The sequence below is a fragment of the Grampus griseus genome (genome assembly GCF_964374135.1).
Source record: "Grampus griseus genome assembly, chromosome: 6".
Classification (NCBI taxonomy): Eukaryota; Metazoa; Chordata; class Mammalia; order Artiodactyla; family Delphinidae; genus Grampus; species Grampus griseus.
The window spans coordinates 5,086,539-5,108,579 of NC_139000.1; the positions used below are offsets into that span (position 1 = coordinate 5,086,539).

Consider the following 22,041-nt stretch of genomic DNA (forward strand, 5'->3'; position numbering starts at 1 on the left):
CCAAGAGGAGTCGGGTTATTTGGGGTAATGACCCCAAAACAGGAGGGGAAGGGGTGTGAAGCTCCACTCTGGGGAGACGCACAGCTGGAGGGGAGAGCAGGGAGGGGCAGCGGCGGGGGGTCCCTGCCAGGACGGCGAAGCAGCCCTGAGAAAAGCATTTTTCGTCACCGCCTCCCCACCCCGCCGGCTCCCGCCCCGGATCGCTTTGTCAGTTCGCATTTCTAAGGCCGCTCCTGGGTTATTTCGGTCGGGAAACCTGATCCTTCTCCGGGTTTATTTTAGCACCTTGGAGAACTCCCAGCGCCGCACCCGATCCCGGGCCGCACCCAGCCTGCTGACGCCGCCTCCGTCCCCGTTCTGCCCGGGCGGCGGGGCGCGCGGGGGGCCCCGCCGGAGCAGCCTCCGGGGCGCGGCGCCCGCGTCCTCCCGCATCTGCGGCGCGCGGGACAGTGATGGGGGGCCCGAGGATGCTGCGGGCGGCGCGGGGGCGCGGAGGGGCGGCGCCAGGTGACCGGGGTGGGCGGCGGGAGGGCGGGCACCTGCTCTCACTGCCCCCGCCGCCGCCGGACCCGGGGCGCCGCTGAGCCTCCGCTCCTCGCCTGGGGGGACGGTGGTGCGTTCAAGGGGCCGTCCCGGGAGGAGCAGGCGTTTCTCGCTCAGAACTGTGGCTCCGACGGGGAAGCGGGGCCAGAGGGACCGCCCTTGTGAGCCAGGCTGGGAGAAGCAACCCTTCCCCCGCCCGTCCTGACCCCGATTTGGCCCTGGATCTCCATCCCCCAGGCACATTAACGATCCCCTCCAGCCCCAAAATAACATCCAACACACCCGCGTGCACAGACATGCACACTCACACACGCTCCTACATCCCACCCACTCACACCCACAAACGTGCTCACCTCCACTCACAATCACACACACATCCATACATCTGCACGGACACACACTCTCACCCACAGACACACGCGCTCGCATCCACCCTCACAGGCACACGTGAACACGCACCATCGGGCACACTCACACAGACATGCACTCGCACACAAACGTGTGCGACACACACAAACGTGTCCTTCTGTACTCACACACGCTCTCACATACACCCTCACACAAGGCACACACTGCCATACACAATGCACACACACTCCCTCATCTACACCCACACCACTTGTGGTCACTCACACCATTACACACCTCATACACACACCCACATGGACACACGTACATACACCTTCCCAGACACATAGACACCACCCCCCCAAGCAGTTACACACAACTGCCGCATGTACCCTCACACACAGACACGCACAAACTCACACTGTCACACACACTCACATCATCACACACTCATCTACACACACGTTCACCAACACACTCTAACTGCCTCACACACCGTCACACCCCTCACACCCCTGGAACACATGTCCTTCACCCTCCCCTCCCCAAGCTCAGTACTGGACACACACACATCAAAACAACTTACCCATCTGCGTCCTGATTTATAGCAATCGTTTTGAGCATGAAGTTGTACCCATTTATTATTCGTGTTAATTAACATCTCCGTTCATCATTCTCGGAGTTATCCCTTGGCATCTCTCTGGCCCACAGGGATGTGAGTGCTGAGAAGACCATGCCTCCTGTGTGTCCAGGCCCTGGCTGTGTTCCCTCGTGTCTCTGAGCGGCCAGCCCAGGTGCCCAGTCAATACTGGGGAAGGAATGCACGGGCGTGAGGTGGTGGGGAGGCCAGCTGGTCAGTCCCAAACCTAACACGACCTACAAGAATGTGGCCACCCCAGGCACTGGTTTTGCGCAGGGCCCCATACCACACCTCTGCTCCTCTGTGGAGAGTGAGCTTATCAGGGACCTGGGGGCCAGGAGACCTGGAATCTAGTTCTGGAGCCCTCCCTGTATGACCCTGCCAGCCCGTGTTCCCCACCTGTAGGGAGGCTGTGGGACCAGCCCTCTCGGAGATCCTGGATGTGCTAGCTCGGCCAGGCTGAGCCCACTCTCTGCAGAGGTGAGGTGCCTCAGTGGTGCCAGGTGGGCCCTGCAGCCGCCTTGCCTCTTTTTTTTTTTTTTTTTTTTTTTTGCGGTACGCGGGCCTCTCACTGTTGTGGCCTCTCGCATTGCGGAGCACAGGCTCCGGACGCGCAGGCTCAGCGGCCATGGCTCACGGGCCCAGCTGCTCCGCGGCACGTGGGATCCCCCTGGACCGGGGCACGAACCCGTGTCCCCTGCATCGGCAGGCGGACTCTAAACCACTGCGCCACCAGGGAAGCCCCTCCTTGCCCCTTGATGCACCATCCCCTCCAGCCACCTACCTGGCCCTCCAACCCTGCCCCCGCGTCTCCCAGGCGGACATTTCAAGCCTCATCATTGGCTTCCGGCCTGGTCCTAAACAGTTAAGGAGATAACCCTGTCTCCCAGGGCAACAGAATCCCAGCACATAGCATTTCCATCTGCAGAACAAAGGGATTTTCCCACCTGAGAAGTGCCTTTCCGGTCTCCTGATGACTGCACCCTTGGAGGCTGAGAGCTCTTGGAGGATCAGCTGTGGCCCTGAGATCTTGGTCCCTACAACTGCAGGGAACGCTGGTGAGAGCGCCTGCTATATCAAATCCTCCGGCCTCCAGGTCTCAGAGCCAGGGGGCGGGTTCCATCCACACCTCCCTCTTCACCAGGCCTCAGTATCCTCACCTGTGGAATGGGATGGTAACGGGACTGGCTCACGTGGTCCTCGTGGAGAGCCACGAAGGTGATGCATGCAAAGGCCCTGGCCGCAGCGATGCTCAGTGAGGAGACCCTGCATCCGGCTCTTTCTGCTGACCTGGGAGGACTCTGGACTCACTGGGGCTGCGTGTTAAAACCCAGCTGGGTGAGGTCAGGTTGTTTCTTCCTCTGGTTTGCTGTGTGACTTCGGGTTTTCACGGCCTTTCCGGGCCAACATGCTGGGAACTGAGGGACCTTGTCTTCCCACCGACAGCACTTGGCACCCCCAAGTTGCCACACCGGGGGGTTCACCATCCCCGAGGAGGGTGGCGGCTGAGCCTCCAGAGCCCTGCTCCTTCCCATTCACTGGTGACATCCAGGCAGAGGAGGCTGGGGAGACTGAGGTCTGAGGGAGGGGGAGAGGTTTGGGGGGCCGTGCGGGTGTCCCCGTGGTGTTGGGCACGTCACAAACAGATGTCCCCTTCCTTGGTTCTGCAGACGCCAGCGCTTCCCTCTCGTGTGGCTGTATCACGGGCCTTCACATATGCTGAGACAGCCGTGGGTCTGTGCCCAACACCCACAGACTCCAGAAAACGCTGAGCAAGAAGCAGGGCTGCAGGAGGGCTGGAGGGGCTGAGAGCTGGGGGAGCAGCTGGAACCTTGGAGGGCCAGTGGGGAGCCAGGACAGGGGATGCTGGCGTGGGCCAAGCCCTTTCAGACCCTCCGTCCGTCAGAGCTGGCCCCGGGGGGTCCCATCCTCAGCTCAGAGCCTGGCAAAAAGACGCCGCCTGGGCCCTCCCTCTGCAGAACTGGCCCTCGAACCAGCCCAGGACGAAGTACTGCATAGGAGGTGACGTAGCAGAGGAGACAGCTCTGGGGCCGAGGGACAGGGGTTTTCTATTTTGCTCACCCCGTGGGCACCCAAGCAGTCTTCTGGTGGGACTTACCGGACACAGGGCTTTCTAACGTCACTTCCATCCGGGCTCGGAGGGGCTGGCCCCCAGGCAAGGGCGGCGTGCCTGGAGGAGGAAATAAGTGGGCTTTGAACTTGGCCAGATCTGAGTGTGCATCCAAGCCTCCGGAAAGCCACTCTCACGTGACCCCTGGGTCTCTCTGTCCAGCCCTCCTCCTGGGGTCAAGGAGGGTAGCGGAGACAATGCATACTCAGCAGTGCAGACCACACAGTGAGCGCTTTATCATCGTCACAAACCCAGGCCAACCAAGCCCAGGGCTGCAGGGCGTCACCTCACTTCCAACAGGCATCGAGGACTCCAGGAAATCACCTCCGGTCCGGCCGCTTAGTGAGCAGGTAGGGCTCTGGCCTCTGCTCTTGTCACGTCAGATGAGCAAGTGCAGCTCAGCGCATGTGCATGGGGCGCTCATGTCCTTGTGGCCAGGACAGTGTCCCTGCCCTCAGGGGGCACCCCAGCCAGGGGGGTCTTCTCTGTTCCAGGAACCGGGGGTGATGGTGTGGGCAGATGAGATGGACACCCCCAAGGTTATTAGCATAATAATTATGTGAAGGCTGAAGTGCGTCAAAGAGGGGCAGAATGCTTTGTGGAGGCCGTGAGTTCACAGCAGGGAGAGGACGCTGTGGGTTAGAGGCCAGGGAAGGCTTCTTCCTGGAAATGGAAATTTACATGGGGTCCTTCGGAGACCCGTGCTCTTCCCATCTTCTGGCTATAAGCAGACCATGAGGCCACCCCACCTTGGTCTCAGTCAGCAGGGCTAGGAATAAACTACTTACTAGCTGACCTGGAAAGGGATGACCCCTCATTAGGCTGAGGGCGAGGGCAGGGGTGCAGCTGGCCGAGAGGCAGTGGCCACCTCAACAGGCCACTTCCTGCCTGTGGCCTGAACTGGTGCTGGTACAGATGGGTCATTTGGCTGGCTGATCGCCCCTCAGAGAAAACACCTCAAAGTGGCCATAACCTTCTGCTCATCCGATCTCTGCCCTCACTGGCACTCAAGATGCTCTGGCTTGCGAGTGGCGGTGGGTAGTTACCAGGTGTGGGTGGGGCTACTGGTTTGAAGATGCTTAGAGAGGTGAACAGCGATCCCCCCTCTCCTCCCCCATCCAGGGTCAAACCCCTTTGAACCTCTGTACACAGATCTCCCGGGTCTCAGCTGGGATACCCGTCTCAGGGAGGCCTTGGGCAGGTCTTGGGAATCTCCCAGCTTTGGAGTCCTGCTCTGTGAAATACACACCATAGGCTTCCTACCCAGGGGTGGTTGATGGTGGATGAAGTGATCAAGCTTGTACAGTGCTTATCACAGTTGGGGCCCGACTGGCCTGACCACCTGTCAGGGCGCCCAGAAGCCCAGCACAGAGCAAGAAACACGGGGACCTTTTTCCTAGAACTTCTCTCCCCACCCCCAAACTTCCCAGCCTTGGAACCTCCAGAGCCCTGCACTGTTTCCACCCAGCCAGGCCAGGAATGCCAGGGCAACAGCAACCCTTTCCCGCCTACCCTGAGCCCCGGAAAGCCCGCTGAGTTCAAAGGGCACGAGGAGCAGCCCACCTGGACCCGAGACAGAAGCCGAACTACACTACCCAGAATTCCCGCGGCTAGCCGAAAAGGAAATGTCGTTTCTGCGAGGAGAGGCTCAGCTCCCCCCCCGCAGCTGCAAAAAGAGAGAGAGACAGAGACAGAGAGAGATAGAGAGAGACAGAGACAGAGAGAGAGACAGAGAGACAGAGAGAGAGAGAGAGGGAGGGGGGAAGAGGGAGAGAGGATTACCAGGGGGAGGCGGGCTGTGTTCGGGGAGCGAGGGTGGAGAGCAGGGCGGGCGGCGAGGAGGAGGCGGCGCCCGCCCGCCGCCGCCGCCGCCGCCGCCGCCGCCGCCGCCGCCGCCGCCGCCGCCGCCGCCGCCGCCGCCGCCGCCGCCGCCGCCGCCGCCGCCGCCTGCGGACCTGCATCCCCGCGGGGCCGGCGAGCGGGCGGCGGTCTTTGCGTGCGCTGCGCTCCGGCCGGCGGCTACGGGCGGACACGGGGCCAGGCCGGCGCAGGGGCTGAGTTTCTGCAAAGTTTGACCTGGTTGCCTTTCCGATGCTGCAGCAGAGCGAGGCAACGCGGGGCGCGCCAGGCGGCTGCGGCGCGGCGGCGGGGCTGAGCGGCTACAGCACGCTCACAATGATCATAAAATAAAGCAGGCGCGCGGGGTGGGGGCGAGAGAGCCCCGAGCCTCACCCCTCCGCCCCCGGCCACCCCCTAGCAGCCCCGAGCTAGGAGGACGTGGGGGCCGGGGGCGCCCACTCCGGCGCCAGACCCCAGTAGAGCTAAAGGACATTGCTTGGGGAAGTGGGGGGGGGGGGCGCCCCGAGGACGTGCCCGCGGCGGGTTCAGGGCGTCCGGAGGGCGGCAGCCCGGGCACGCGGAGCGGCCCGAGGGGCAGGTGAGTCGGCGGCGCCCGGGTGGGGGTGTGCGCGCCAAAGTTCCCGGCAGCGGCGAGCGCGCCGGACGCGCGGGTATCGGGGGCCGCTTGGGGCTGGCGAGGGGGGCACAGAGGCCCCGGACGCGGCGGGGCTGGAGCATTGCGCCCTCCGGGAGTCGGGGGACCCCGGCCCGGGAAGGGGCGTGCGCCCGATCAGACCGGCCTGCGGAGTGGCACTGCGCCCCCCGGGGGCCGAAGGGACCCGTTCGGGGAAGGGGCGCCAGCGGCGAGGCGGTGGGGGTAGTGCCAGGACCCGAAAGTCCACGAGGCCCACCGCAGTGCCAGCCAGTCGCCCCCCGCCCCACCCCGCCTACGGGCCGGGAGGGGTCAGCGGAGATGTCACCGGCGGCGATTATTCGCTGGTGCGCGCGGTCGTGCGGACGCGGCTGACGGGTTGGGCGGGGGGGGGGGGGGGGCGGGCCGCCGCCTCCGGGCAGACCTCACAGAGCTGCGCCGTCAGCTCCGCAGCCCGCGCCCCGCGCAGACTCGTCGCCGCCCCGCGCGCCCCCCGCAGCAAAGTTCGGCTCAACTTTGAGGCGGGCCTTGACGTCCTGTCCCTTCCACCTCCCACCAGGTCCTCGGCGGTCGCGGCGAACCAGGCGGCGGCCCGAGCGCAGCCCTGGGGCCCCGCACGGCGACAGTGACAGCGGCGAGGGGACGCGGCGTGCCCGCGAGTGGTCGCCGACGGGGATCCGCGCCGCGCTCCTCGGGGACCCCGCGGGAGCCGGGCGCTCGCCTCCTGGAAGCCACCGAGGGCGCCCAGACCTCGGCGGATTGAACAGAAACTGCTCTTCCATTGATTCGGCCGGGCTGGGCGAGCGGCCGGGCGCGTGTGCCCCGAGCGCGTGCGGAAGGCAGAAGGGCAGGAAGTCGGTCTTCTGCAGCGAGGGTGGCGGCACCGCGCAGGCGACAGAGCCTTCCTTATTTATGTGCCTGCCGGCATTTGCCTTCTTCGCCTCAAGACTTCAGGGAGCGTCTCTGAGCTGCGTTCCCCGCGTGTGAGGCACAGAAGGAAGGGCTGGATGTCTGAACAACATGATTATCCATTAACCTCCAAACTTTCCTTTTTTTAACCCAAAGAATATCGGTGATTTTTGTCCACTGCTAGCAGAAGAAGAGAGAACCCAGGGCCCTTGAAATGCAGCAAAATCCTTATTTATAATCAGGCCCGAGGTAGTGATATGCAAACCCCCTCTACTCAGTGAATTTTCTATCCTATGGATATCAGTCTTGAGATTTGAGATTGGAGAGCTGTACCGTCTGCACTGGGTCCGGCAGCCTCCATCCTTTCAATGCCCGATTTTCTCTGGGACTGCTGGCCTTCCCTGGAGATCAGACTCGTACTGTGTGCCATGGGCTGTATTCAGAGCATCGGGGGCAAAGCCAGAGTCTTCCGGGAAGGCATCACGGTGATCGACGTCAAGGCCTCTATCGATCCCGTCCCCACCAGCATCGATGAGTCCTCCAGCGTGGTGCTCCGCTACCGGACACCCCACTTCCGTGCCTCGGCCCAGGTGGTCATGCCGCCCATCCCCAAGAAGGAGACCTGGATAGTTGGCTGGATTCAGGCGTGCAGCCACATGGAGTTCTACAACCAGTATGGGGAGCAGGGCATGTGAGTACTGCTCAGGAGCAAGCTTCGGGGGGCCCCTGGGATGGGGGAGCTTGGGGGTCTGGGGGTGAGCTCGGCGGGGTTAGAGAGGGGTCCCATCAGGGCCAGAGGGAAGTGTTAGGCAGACATGGAAGTGGCCTCTGATTCCTCCTTGACCAGGTGACCTAGAGGGCTCGCCTGTTGATTCAGATTGGGGTCACGGCTCTAGGACCGTCCCTTCCACTGTCCCTGGCCCCCTGCGGTTCCCGTACCCTCCCTGCAAGACGCCCAGAAAGCAGAGGGACATTCCACCAGGTTCCTCTTTGGCAAAGCACGCATGCTGTCCCGGGTCACTAGAGAGGCTGCGGCTTGGCCCGGCTCAGACCTGCACACGCGGCAGGTACCCAGGGAAGGAGAGCTGGGCCTCTGCAGCCTCCAGATTTAGTGTGCAGGGCTCTGTGTCGGACCTGAACTCGTCCCCTGGTGTTTTCAGAGGCACATCAGGACCTGGGGGAACACTCTGCTCTGTTCCGGACGGAGTTTTGTTTGAGAGGGTTTTAGAAACCCGGTGTGCTTTTCAGTGCAGTGTTTTCTCTCTCCACAGCAGAAGGCCACTTTATGTGGACAGCCAGTGTCTGTGTCCAGAAGGCTCCAGTGGGCCCCTAAGAGCTGAGAGGAGCCCACAGACCTCTTCTGTCCAGCCCAGTCCCCAGAATGTCCCCAGGAGGGTGTACCTCTCGGTGCGGCACCCTGAGCCCCTGGCATGTTCTCTGACCCTAGAGATGGTCATCCTGCGTGTGGCAAGAGCAGCTGTAGACAGACGGGGAGGTGACTTAACTTGAAGGGCCGCCTAAGACAGGGTGGTGACAATAGCTGTTTCTGAGCACGAGGACGCTTCTGAGAGCACCAGGCAGGCCCCAAGGGCAGCCCCCCAACTTGACCCCTGTGACTCCCATGGCTGGCCATGGACACTCGCCCACAGCCTGTCTCTCGGGGTCTCTACCCTGTGCAGCATCCCTTCCCGGTCCCGCAGGTGAGGAATGGAGGAGACTTTCCCCAGGACTTGGAACTCTTCACTGATTTAAGAATATCCTGGGCTTCCCTGGTGGCGCAGTGGTTGAGAGTCTGCCTGCCGATGCAGGGGACACGGGTTCGTGCCCCGGTCCGGGAAGATCCCACATGCCGCGGACTGGCTGGGCCCGTGAGCCATGGCCGCTGAGCCTGCGCGTCCGGAGCCTGTGCTCCGCAACGGGAGAGGCCACAACAGTGAGAGGCCCGCGTACCACAAAAAAAAAAAGAATATTCTGGGCCAGCTGAAATTAGAGAGGGTGGGGAGGGGACACCAAATCTTGTGGCTTCTCCACTAGATGACTGAAGTTGCAAGGGCAACAGGAGGATCATGGAAAAACTTAAAGCTAGGTGTAACCATGACCGCCCCAGAGGTGCACATGGCGCATATCTGGACACTCATCGGCTCCCCTCTGTCCACCCGACGTCTACATCCAAGTCTAATTCTCCAAGTGGCTCTTAAACCAGGCTGGGGGCTGACTTTCCATCCCAAGAAGGGAAACATGGTTCTTAGTTATTTGCTGTGGACCTTCCCTAAGAAGCCTTAAACCCAAAACCTTCTCAGGCTTTGCAAGGCTTCTGGGGCAACTGGCAAGACACACAGGTTTTCCTAGGGCTTTTGGGCTCCACTTGTTTTCTTCCCTAGAAAGGGTAAGGAAGCCAGAGGTCCTTCTGAACTTGGAAAGATGCAAGCTCCAAGAGGAAGAACATTGGGGAAAGCTAAAGGGACTGAGTTCTGCAGAGACGGACGTGGTGTGCGGTGGGGAGGGAGTGGGCCTGGCTTGGAGGCTCAGCTTCCCCATCTGTGCACGGGGGTGGGCGGGTGGGGGATGTTGACAGAGTCTTCAAGGCCCTGTGCTCCCTTTGTTGGCTCTGAGTCCATCCAAGCGCCATGGCTGGAGACAGGCGTGCATCGGGAGACCTGAGGTGACCTTTCTCTGTCTGTGCCAGTCCTTGGTTCCCGGTTAGAGGAACCCAGTGCACATCTAGACTGCAGTCAAGCAGACCTGGGCTTGAGTCCAGGTTCTGCCACTTTCCAGGGTGTGACCTGAGCCACTCTGACCCTCGGTTTCCTCGTCTGCAAATTGGGGCCAGTCACAGTCCTTGCACCACGGCTTATTGAATCACGGGAGATGACATTGGTCAAGCAGCCGGCACTCCGCCAAGCCCACGGTCAACAGTTACTGCATGTGACTGTCGTCCTTAACAGTGTTATTACCGTTCTGATTCTTCTATCGGATGCGAAGTGGGTGATGGGATATGTAATGAGTTGAGAATCAGGGCCGAAACGACAGAATTTGGACAGATGTAAATTACTCTTTGTGTGGAATTTTCTCCCCAGCCCAGGTCTTCCTCTTTCACAGAGGGCCCACTCCCTGACTTTTAAGAATTTAATAATAGTGTAAGTCATGGACGATTTGAGTTTTCAAGTGGTTGAAGGCTGTTTTCCTTGAGTTCCATGTGTTCCCTTTTGTTCCCTCCCCTTCTCGGGACACGCCTTCAGCGCAGGGACCCCTGTGTCCCGCATACCTCGTTCTCCTGGGTCCACTGGACTCCTGGTTGGGATAGGACCAGCCCTGGAGAAAGGGCAGAGTTCGAGGCTCCCTGGAGGGGCAGGATGGACTGGTCATTAATGGGCTCAGGCCCCGGGGTCAGAATTACGGCCCAGTACTGGCTCTGGGGCCTCGGCAGGTCACCTCTTGGAGGTTTGCTTTTGCCATCTGTGAACAGGGTAAGAACCCCCCTTAGGCTGCTGGGAGGATTCGGGGAGAGGACAGGTGTAGGTCACCCGTGGCTGAAATGCTGAGTTGGAAACTGCTCGATTGATTATTAATCAACAAAATTACATTAAGAAACTGAATTACCAAATACCATGGTTCCTCCGGCCCATGGGGAGGCTCTGTATTCAACTGGCGCCCTCCGGAATAAGCCTGGACAGCTGCACCTGCTCGAATGTAAACGGAAGCATTTTGATGTGATGAAAATACCCTTCCCATCTCCCCTACCCCAAACCTCCTGTGGTAACTAAGCTTCTTCATACTTTTAAGACCCGTGACGTGAAAGAAAGTGAGGGATGGTGAGCGCTGGGATGACCAGCGGCCTCAGGCTGCCCGGAACCGTCCCCTAACTTTGCCGGGACCAGGCTGTCCTGTGCACTGCAGGATGTTGGGCAGCGTCCCTGGTCTCTACCCACTCAATGCCAGCAGCCTCCCTCCCCCTGTTCTGACAACCAAACGTGTCTCCAGACACTGCCCCACGTCCTCGGGAGGGGTGTGAAGTCACCCCTGGTTGAGAACTACTGGGCTAGACCCAGACAATTTGAAGGCTTAAAACAAAACCCACACGGGCACTGGGCTTTAATGGCCTGGGGAGGGAACGGTAATGTGGCAAAGGTTAGGTTAGGGCTTCTGTTCTTGCCAAATGGGCTTGTATTAAAAATATTAATTCCAAATACTTCAGCGAAACCCATAATACCCCCAAACATTATCCCTGCTTGAAATTAATCTCTAATCCAGGAGGAGAACCCTTTTGAATGTCGTGGGTTGGAAATATTTGCAGTGGAACAATGCCACATGCCACCCCAGTAATACCCCGACTTACAGACGAGAGCTAGAAGATGGCGAGTTTCTTGTGCCAGCTTGAGAGGATTCTATATGGTTTGGGGTCCAACCCACATAGCTTTCAAAGCCACCCCCCCCCAGAACACTGTTGAATCCGCCTGCATCCACCACCCCATCCTCCACAATCCTTAGCTGCCACCTGTCAGCTGGCACAGTCTTCCGAGTGACGAGTCACAGTTTCTCCCCTGTGTGGGAGATGCTTCACGTTATCCCTACACGTTATCCCTAGTTTGCCCTCTTCTGGAGCCCCCAGAGAATCTGGCCCACGGCCAAGGTCAAGGTTGGTTCTGGCTCAGGGTTCTGCCACAGGTCAGGCTTGGGGTGAGGGGAGGAGAGCAGCTCAGGAGATGGGGTCTCTCTGGGTTGGCAGTGCCACCCGCCTGTGCCCTTGTCCAGCCAGGCGTGGCTCCAGCTCCACCGTCCACGGGTGTGGCGAGCTTGCGCCAGGCTCTCAACCTTTCTGAGCCTCACTGTTCCCTCCTATGAAATGGGGAGAACAGTCCCTCATCGCAGGGTTGTTTGAGGGATTAAATGAGATAGTATATGTGGTCGCTCTCCATACCGTAACTAGTAATAATTCATCATCAATTACACAGTGCCTGGCAGAGAGTCAGCACAGAGATTGCCGTGTTGGAGTCATTACTGTTCTTTCTTCTCCTGGGTTGGGTTTCACATACCCGCCTACAGTATGAGAATCTCGGGCGACGAGACCTCTGAGGGTCTTTCCAGCCAGAACCTGTGGTGACATCTGCTGTCACAGGATTATGAGGCTGGTGGGAAAGGGCTGGGCAGGGGTGGGGGGACCTGAGGCCTCTGGCCAGGGGATGCTGGAGCTGGGGTGATGCTGTGTGGCTGCCCCAGCTCCCCGTTCACTCTCTGGTCTCCCAAGGACCCCGTGAGGTCCCGATTTTATGGTGAGGCCAGGGCCGCTGAGACCTGAGGCCACTTGCCCCAGGAGGCTTGCTCTGCTCCAGTGGTCAGGGGCCGGGTCAGGAGGAATGGCCCTTGTGACCATGTGGCCTCTTCCTGCAGCCTGGGCCCGTGCAGAACAATTGAGGACGATGCTTCCTCTCTGCGAGCGGAAGACAGCCTCCCCCATCTGCAGGGCCCTGGCGGAGGCAGGAGAGGGAAGTTCTCGTTTCCAGGCTTTGGGGTGGGAGGAAGTTTGGGGGGACGGCCTGGCCCCAATAGAACTCCCCCTGGACCGGCCCCGGCCAAGCGATCGCACCCACCCTCACCTTCTGAGGGCTGAAGACAAAAGCTGGCAGCTTCCAGAGACATGTGAGGAGGCTCTGACAGCACAGCGATCAGGGAACCGGCAATGACATACGGAGATGCTTTTCGTTTCTGCTGATCGGATCTGGGTAAAAATACAAAAGATCAGTAATGCCTGCTGTGGGACGGGGGGAGTAGACGGCCTCCGGTGCTGCTCCTGGGGGTACAATTTACGCAGCTTCCGGAAGGTGAGCTTGGCTCTGTCCACTACAATTTCAAGCACACGTGCCCTTCAACTCTCTTGTCCTACTTTTAGAGTCTGTCTTAGAGAAACTGAGCCCCTGGCCTGGTGCCTGGAGCATTGCAGGCACACACAGAAATCTCCCGAGCAAGTGAATTAACGAATACGTGGATGCAGGAAGCAGGGCAGAAGGACGTATGTGTGGGGACAGAGACTCCAGCCCTGTCCATCACTGAAGAGCCATGAGCACCCCAAGTGTCCATCAGTAGGGGGGTGAAACTATGGTCTGTCTCCAGGGCAGAACAGGCTGAGGCTCTTACACATGAGGAAGAGAAGCTAGAGATTCCCTATCAGATTATCATCGCTGCATTAAAAGAAGTTGTAAAAGGTGTAGGGTAGGAATCCATTTCTGTTAAAAGCGCTAGAAACGGGAACATCTACTGTGTGTGTGTGCAGGGAGGATGCTCTAGAAGGATGTTTATCAGAGTGTATGTGGTGAGTAACCTCAGCGAGGGAGGCGGAAGCACGGAAGACAGGACTTTCGTTTCTCACTTTTTTTTTTTTTTTTTTTGCGGTACGCGGGCCTCTCACTGTTGTGGCCTCTCCCGTTGGGGAGCACAGGCTCCGGACACACAGGCTCAGCGGCCATGGCTCACGGGCCCAGCCACTCTGCGGCATGTGGGATCTTCCCAGACCGGGGCATGAACCCGTGTCCCCTGCATCGGCAGGCAGACTCTCAACCAGTGCGCCACCAGGGAAGCCCCATCGTTTCTCACATTTTGTACTTCTCGATGGCTTGCTTTTTTTTTTTTTTTAAACAAAAACGCAGCTTTTATAACTAAAAACTAAAATGCTATTGGCCCTTTCCCCCTCGTGTTGGGCCCTGGGAGTGTGGCCTGGGCGAAGAAGGGTAAGGTGGGAAGAAAAAGTGGTGTTTGTTGTTTGGGGGAACCCTAGGGGCAGGCGGGGAGGGGACACCTCCAGCTCCTCCCCCAGGGAAGGGGCTTCTGGTGACCTGTCTGGTGGGCAGGGGCCAGCACAGTGGGCGGCCGCCCAGGGCAGGAGTCAGGAAACCAGGGTCCCAGACTGGTTTGGAAGGGGGCTCTTGGGCCTCATTTCTCGTAAAATTGCAAACATTTTACAAAATTGGAACTTTTTGCAAATTGCAAAAAAACAGTAAGCTCTGTAAAATTGGGGACCAGGTGAGAAAATCCCTAAGCGCCCATCTGGCCCCCAGGAGGGCACTGAAACCAGCACTGGGCAGAAGAACCTTGTGCCCTGGGCAGCCCTCTTGCCCTCGAGCCCCAAGTCGCCATCTGTAAATGTGTTTCTTAGAGTGCCCAACGGTGCCACTTGTGGGAAGTGAAATAATATTTAGGAGAACTCGTTTCAGCTTAAGTATGATTGTAATTTAAAGCCACATATTTATTCTAATGCGTATTAGAAAATATATATATATATATATATATACCCAATATATCTGACCTGTTATTTCAAAGGTGTTCCATAGGAAAAGCTAAATTTAGTTGAGTTTTTTTAAAAAGTGATTAATTTCAAGGAAAAAAAATTAAGTGAATAATAGCACAGGAGATATGTAAACAGGACCAAAATGAGGAAAGAGATGTGAAGTTTGGGAACTCTGCTCTGAGACCAGGTGCTCTGTTGTCCGGAATTCAAAATGCAGTCAGAGAGCTGGGAGAGACGAGGGCCCATGGGGGCACAAGGGTCCACCCGTGCCTAGGGGAGAGCTCAGGCCCAGGCTTGCCACCCTGCCTGGCACAAAGTAGCTGGGAAAGGTGTGCTCCCAGGGCCCTCAGACTTACACCCTAGGTCATGTTGCTCAGAGCCGTGTGTGTGCGTGTGTGTGTGTGTATTTCAGGTGAGGGTCTGTTGGAAGCCAGATGGGTAAGAACCCATATGTGTGTGTCTACGTGTATGTGCGTGCACGTGTGTGTGTGTGCATGTGTGTGTGTGCGTGCATATGCATGTATGCGTGTGTGTGCTGGGTGAGGGGCCGTTGGAGGCCATGGGTAAGAGCTCGCTCGGGCTGTGGGTCCTGCCTGGTGGCTTCCCTGGGTCAGGCCTCTGATGTCCCCAAGTCTCCTCTATAAAACACCCTCAGTTGCAGCCCTGGGGTAACTGAGGAGAAGCCTGTGTGGATGTATGTACGCAGGGCGCCCAGCACGTCTGATGTGCTCAGGGAACGTGACCACTGTCACCAGTGTTGCAGTGGGGACGACCTGTGCTGGGCATGGCTGTCCCAGCCGCAGCTGCTCCAGGTGAGAAAGTACACAAGCAGAGGCAGCTTTGGGCACCCTAAACTCATCACTGGGACCCCTTTGTGGGGCTCAGGCCCTGAAGGAGAAACGGGGCAGGTTGCCCACCGCCACTGATCCAGGCCACCTGCCTCTATTGTGTCTGACTCTAGGCCAGGCACCAGGATAGATTCTGGAGGCCTGGCCCCTGCTTCTCGGCCCCTGTGGTCTGTCTGGGAGTGAGGTCGTCAACAAAGGGTGGCATGATTATTAAATCCCCCCCGTGCGTGTCACAGGAAGCAGTGGGACAAAGGTTGAATATGGGGGCGCCAGGCCTCGTGTGAAGGGTCCAGGTGAGCTTCCCTGGGGGCTCCAGAGATGAGCCGTAGGTACCACTGGCTAGGACAGGAGGGGGGCGGGGGACGCTGCTCGTGGCCAAAGACGCTGAGTCGGGAGGGCACAGCCCATTAGAGGGATGGCTGGTGGGTCTGGAGCCTGGGGAGGGAGGGAGGGAGGGAGGGAGGGAGGGAGGGAGGGAGTGTGTGTGTGTGTGTGTGTGTGTGTGTGTGTGTGTTTGCGTGCAAGACCCTTGGCCTCACCTGCATCTGGCTTTCAGGGCCTTGGGGAGTCATGGCAGGCTTAACAGGGTTGGAGGGAGGAACAGTGCCATCAGATCTCTGTTTTTAAAGATCACTCAGGCTTCAGGGAGGAGAGCATGGCAGGTGGCAAGAGGAGGCTGGGAGAGGTGAGGGGTCGTGGCCAGCGCGAAGGCAGAGCAGAAGGGGGGCAGTCTGGAGGCGAGAGGGAGTCAGGGATGGTACTGGGCACCCAGAGGGTGCAGGCCCCCCTGGCATCACTGATGACCAGGTCAGCAGCTCTGTCTCCCTTTCACAGCATCGTGACCAGCGTCAATGGCAGGTCCCTGCAAACATCTGTTGAGTGCATGGTGGATGGGGCTGCAGAAGGAATGGGCATTGAGGGACGCTGAGGAGTCTGTCTCAGATGTGCTGCAAGGGGGCCCCAGAAAGCATTCTGAGGTCCAGCTTCAAGCCTGGACTTGCCTGCTGTCTTCTGGGTTCCCACACCTCTGGGATGAGGGTGGGAGTGTGACGGGGACCACGGAAGCAGGCCAGTTTCCCGGGCGTGGCGACTGCACCGTCCCACTGGGCCCTGTGCTCAGAAGGGCCCCTTGCGTGGTTCCATGCTCTGCTGTCACCACGTGGCAATTCTTGATTTTTGAACAAGGGGCCTCCTATTTTCACTTCACCCCCTGGTCCCACAAATTCTGTAGCCAGTGTTGCCCTGAAGACCAGCCCAGGCCAGTGAGCAAAGGGGGAGGACACGGGGGAGACCAGGGCCTCCTGCTGGCCTGTAGGAAGCCTGACACGACCTGCCCTGAGGTCTGGAGAGAAGGTGCTGGGGCAGAAATGGGCGTTTGCTCGTGTTCACAAGATGCCCCTCCTCCACCTAAACCTGCTGGTTGGGCCTCCGTGTGCCGGGCATGGAGCTGGGAGCCTTGCCTCCACCTTTCGTTGGCCTGTGCACCTGTATTGTCCCTGCTGTGCAAACAGGAAGGCTCAGGGTGTGCAGGACCAGGGTCCAAACTCACCCCTCCACCCAGAAGCTGGAAAACCGAGGTTCTGCCTTGAAGCCCAAGGTCATTCCAGAACAAACAGGAAGTCTTAGAGGCAGGAGCTGTATGGGATCATTCCTTTCAGAGCATGGATAATCTGAAAACATAAACGAGGTCAGAAGGCTTCAGGTCACATCAGGGCTGGCAAATGCATTAGTGTTAGAGGCAAGCCTCACTCCAGTGGTGTCCGGAAGTTTCCACGTGTCGCTGTTTACTGTGTACCAGGTAGTATATACTGACGCATTTAATCATCTCAAAAACCTGGAAGGCGGGTGCGGTTATCCACAGTGAACCAATGTGGGGCTCAGAGATTTGTGACTAGTAGCCGGGGGGAGACTGGACCCGGGCTGGTCCACGTCCCTCAGGAGCTGTGCCCTTAACCATGCTCCCTCCACCACCTCGACGGGGAGACTGGACCACGGGGCCCAGAGCCAGCCCAGCTGGTCTGTGATGATTTGAAAACAGACGCCCTTGGCCCTGGTTCTGAGTAATACCCCACATGAGACACGGCTGTCTGCCAGCTCATGGGGACTGTCACCCATCTGTGACTGAGCCAGCGCCTGGGCATTTGGGGGCTGGGAGGCGGAAAAGGAAACCTGAGGCTGGGGGTCAGAGGCTGAGAGAGAGGCCATTCTGGTGGCAACCCCGCGTCCCACAACAAGCCAGCTCTTAGGAAGTGAAAGAGGGCAAAGGCAAGAGAAAAGGTCTTTTGGCAAGACGGCTTTCTGCCTTAAAAACAAAACGAAAGCCACTTTTATAAGCAAGTGTAACCACTGTGAGAAGACAGAGTGGGTGCCTTCCACCACAGGAGGCTGGGCACGGGTGGGGCACAGGCTTCTGAGAAATTCGGGACAGGGACCCTGACCCCCTTCTCTGGTCCATGGCGGCCACCCCCGGGGCAGCCGAATCTGCCGGCTCACGACTGTGACCTCCTCCTTGGCGTTTGATGAGCTCAGGGCCCTGGGCAGGAGATGGCCTACTAGGCAGGTGTTACCCTAATTTTGTGACCTTTTTAATGAAATAAACAGACAAATTAGCAAAATCACATTCCTGATCATCCCTCCTGTAGTGGCCCCAAATTTGCTAACTGCTAACATTAAACGATGCATTTCAGTAGGGGAATGCACTTTTTACATTGTGATTAGATATACATAAAATTTACCATCTTAACCATTTTTAAGTTTGGCAGCATTAAGTACATCCACATTGTTGTGTGTCTATTTCCAGAACATTTTCATCTTCCCCAACAGAAACTCCGCACTCATGAAACGCTGACTCCCCCTTTTCCCTCTCCCAGCCCCTGGCAACCGCCATTCTACTTTCTGTTTCTATGAATTTGACTCTTCTAGGGACCTCATATATGTGGAATCATACAGTATGTGTCCTTTTGTGTCTGACTTATTTCACTTGGCATAATGTCTTCAAGGTTCATCCATGTTGTAGCATGTGTCAGAATTTCCTTTTTAAGGATGAATAATATTCCATTGCATGGACAGACCACTCTATCCATCATCCGTTGACAGACACTTCAGTTGTTTCCACCTTTTGGCTATTGTGAATAATGCTGCTGTGAACAGGAATGCATTCTGTAAAGGAGTATTTCTGGAGAGCACCGCTGGTGTACACAGGTGTGCGGAATTCTGGGGGCAAAGTGTCCTGAGCGTTGGTATGGCAGGTGCCCAGGCCTGACTGCTTAGCTAAATCAACCTGGGAAAAAGACCCCCCCGCCCCAGCTGTCGTTACTTTATCTGTCTGGTGGGGTGGATGTGATTGTTGATGAGTTTCTAAGGGGTGGGCTCCCCAGACGCTGCTGTGCCCCCAGCCACGTGTCCTCAGAGCAACTTAGGACAGTCCTCTTCTGTCAGAGAGTTATTATTATAGTAACAATAGTGACAGCAATGGTGCTAGCAGGCACCAATCACTGGCATTTGTCTTGTGCCCTGCCCTGGACTGGCATGTTCCTGCCTGTGTCCTTCCATGACCTCAGGTGGGAAGTGGGTGATGAGTCTGGGGTCCAGGGAGGGCTGGGATTTTGCCCAGGGTCTCACACCCGTGAGAGGGTGGCTGAGACTTTCAGCAAGGTCACTAGGTTTCCTGAGTCCGAGCTCTGGACAGCCCAGCTGCCAGGAGGCTGAGCCCCCTGCAAGCACGTTGGGCTGACCAAGTGCTGCTGGTTCTCAGCCCGGCCCGAAGCTGTAAGTGCAGGTTCCCTGGCAGCTGCAGCAAGTCCAGGAGGCATTGATTGTAAAGCTGGCCCCGAGACTGGGACTGAGAGCAGAGTTTTGAGACTGGCTGGTTAGGTTTTCTTGGTTCTACTGCTCCGAAGACAGGGGCCAGCCAGGTGGGAGCCATTCTGGCTGAGCTGTGCTTCCTATTCTAGGCAGGCATGAGCAGAAACAAGGCGGGGGCAGGGTGGGTGGTGGGGAGAAGAGGGCACCGCCCACGGTGTTGGCCTTGCTGGGCGGAGGGCCAGGGAGCCCAGGCCCACGTGTGGTGGAGGAGATGTGGAGGGGAGGGGCCAGAGCCTTGGCGAGGGCCCTGAGCGCTGGTTCCCATGCCCCTGGCCCCGGTGCTGGACACCAAAGCTCGGGGGCAGGCGGGCGTTTGACCCCGGTCACACGCTGGTCAATGAGGGGCTGAAATCACTCCAAGATGTGCCGACCCCACAGCCACTGGGGGCCCCTAAAGCAAGAGAAAGAAACTCCTTGCCACTTGCACTCCTACCCAGGCCGCCCTGACGTGCTGTGTGCCCAGGAGAGTAGCCCCACCCCAGCCTCTCGGCGCCAGTGGCCTCCGCCCTAACCAAGGTCATGGGGTTGCATGTGGCCGTCCCACCAGCCGCTGGGACATGGGACGGGGGGGCACAGCGCAGGTTAGGGCCCCCCATTACTGTGTGCTGCCCCCAGGCCCCTCCCTTGAGGGCAGGGGCAGTTAGGGCTTCCCGAAGCCCAGCCAGAATCCAGCCCTGTCTACAGGGCTTTCCGGGGGAGACCAATTTGAGATGATGCAAGAGAACAGGATGTGGCTTTTGAGGGGGGCCATGTCTAGGGGAGCCCCAGTTCCCTGACATGATGTTGGGTGTCTGTTTACTGTCTGGCCCCCTGGGGAGGTAAGCCCCAGGGACAAGGGAATGCAGACGAGCCTGTGCATGGCTGGCTGAGTAAACTGGCCTTCCCATCCTCAGGTCTAGCTGGGAGCTCCCAGACCTCCAGGAGGGCAAGATTGAGGCCATCAGCGACTCGGACGGGGTGAACTACCCCTGGTACGGGAACACCACGGAGACCTGCACCATCGTGGGCCCCACCAAGAGAGACTCCAAGTTCATCATCAGCATGAATGACAACTTTTACCCCAGCGTCACGTGGGCCGTGCCCGTCAGCGATAGCAATGTGGCCAAGCTGACCAACGTCTACCGGGACCAGAGCTTCATCACGTGGCTGGTAGCCACCAACACCTCGACCAACGACATGATCATTCTGCAGACGCTGCACTGGCGCATGCAGCTCAGCATCGAGGTGAACCCCAACCGGCCCCTGGGCCAGCGCGCCCGGCTGCGGGAGCCCATCGCCCAGGACCAGCCCAAAATCCTGAGCAAGAATGAGCCCATCCCGCCCAGCGCCCTGGTCAAGCCCAATGCCAACGACGCTCAGGTCCTCATGTGGCGGCCCAAGTACGGGCCGGCGCTGGTGGTGATCCCGCCCAAGCACCGGTAACAGCCAGGGCACCCGCGAGGTGACCCCCAAATAATAACACCACGCAAACACCCCGCACGGACTCTGCAGTCCTTCAGCAAAATACAACCTTTCTACCTTCTCCAGCGGGCGGATCTCACTGTGCGAACGCGCGGCCCTCCTGGGACCTGCTTCCCTGGCGGAGGGGGGAGACCCAGGCGGGACCGACCACTCCACGTGCGCCCTCAGTGTCACCTTGGGTCTCCTTTCCTCTCCTCGCAATTTCCGTCATTCACTTGCAACAGACTCCCTGAAACAACTGCTTTTTCTGTTCCTTTTTTTTTTTAACGCCTCTTTAAGAGGTTCAGGGGTGGGACGAGGAGGAGCTGGCGAGGAGCCTGGTCGCACCGCACCGGGGCTGATCCCACGGGGGCTGATCCCACCGGGGCTGATGCCACCGGGGCTGATGCCACCGGGGCTGATCCGCGGCGGACCCGCCCCGCCCGGGCAGCTCCCCTCATCCTCTGTCACGCGGCCTTATGTAGACTTGCTTTGCCAAACTTTTGCCTTAAGCCGATTTTAAAGGAAAAAACCGGAAACAAAGAGAGCCGTTTGTCTTTTCTGCTGGACTTTGCATCTTCCGCCAGAGGTGAGGGAGGAGGGGGATGGGCTACAGATCTAGATCTAAAACCGGCCGCTCATTCTTCCGTTTTAGCTGAGCCGAAACCACAGGCAGATTCTGCCCCCAAAGTCCCTTCTCTCCACCCCAGGGAGAACCCTTACCCTACTCCGTGCCTGCAGAGACAAGCTGTGAGCTCGGGCTCAGGGTAGATCTGCGGGGGGCTTCTCTCTCCTCTCTCCTCTGCAGCCGGAACTTGCCTTGGGTGGGCCTAGGAGCAGAGAGGGAGGGTCCCGTGAGTTACAGGTTGAGCCCAGGGAATTCCCACCGTCTCGGTCCTCAGCGCCCATCGCCAGCCGGCTCTGTCGGCACATCTCAGTGGGCAGCTTTTCTGTTTCCATCCACACTGTCCCAAACGCCTGGAGGGCCAGCCACCTTACCCAGCTGTAGTTAGTTCAAAGGTGAGAAGGCCTGCCCTTGACACCCAGCACCTTCTCGGGGACGCCCCTCCCGGGCTCTCCGGGGGGTGCCTGCAGATGGGCTCCAAGCACCGCGGTGCTGCAGGTGAGGGCACCCACAGATGGGCATGCCTGGACCTGGTAAGGCTGGGGAGGCGGGAGGCAAGGGGCAGACCCCCTGCTGCCGGCCCTCACAGAAGCGAGCCAGCACCCACGGCCAGGGTGATGAAGTGAGCCTGGGGTTGAGGCTGGTCCTTGAGGTCACCCTCCTTCGGGTCCTGGGCCCTCTGGAGCCCCAGGACCTGGTCCTGAGTGTCGCCAAGCTTTTTTAGCAATGCCTGCCTTGAAGGCTGCTTGCAGGAGCTGAGGGGACACCCTGCTGAGGGAGGCCCCCTTCCTCCAAGCTTGACAAACCCACAGCTACATCGCCTGGGTTCCTCATTCGGACCGATAATGATCGAGCCCAGAAAACTGTCAGATGAGAGAAATAATCCATCTCTGCTGCAGATGAGCCGTATGTAGGAGCCCCAG

The 22,041-nt window shown here is 58.7% G+C and overlaps 1 protein-coding gene across 1 annotated transcript; it reads left to right on the plus strand.

Moving 5' to 3' along the window:
- The first annotated feature begins 6,763 nt into the window (after nt 1-6,763).
- Nucleotides 6,764-21,255, plus strand: FAM78A (family with sequence similarity 78 member A). Its single transcript, XM_082656227.1, has 2 exons — nt 6,764-7,753; nt 19,947-21,255. The coding sequence occupies exons 1-2, from the start codon at nt 7,431-7,433 to the stop codon at nt 20,473-20,475; spliced, it is 852 nt and encodes a 283-aa protein (XP_082512353.1). The 5' UTR covers nt 6,764-7,430; the 3' UTR covers nt 20,476-21,255.
- Nucleotides 21,256-22,041: the final 786 nt, after the last annotated feature.

Bases quoted from the DNA above. Each gene is read 5' to 3' on its own strand.
- FAM78A (XM_082656227.1), top strand. From the start codon at position 7,431: ATGCCCGATTTTCTCTGGGACTGCTGGCCTTCCCTGGAGATCAGACTC. The intron at 7,754-19,946 runs GTGAGTACTGCT...TCCCATCCTCAG, and splicing joins CAGTATGGGGAGCAGGGCAT to GTCTAGCTGGGAGCTCCCAG.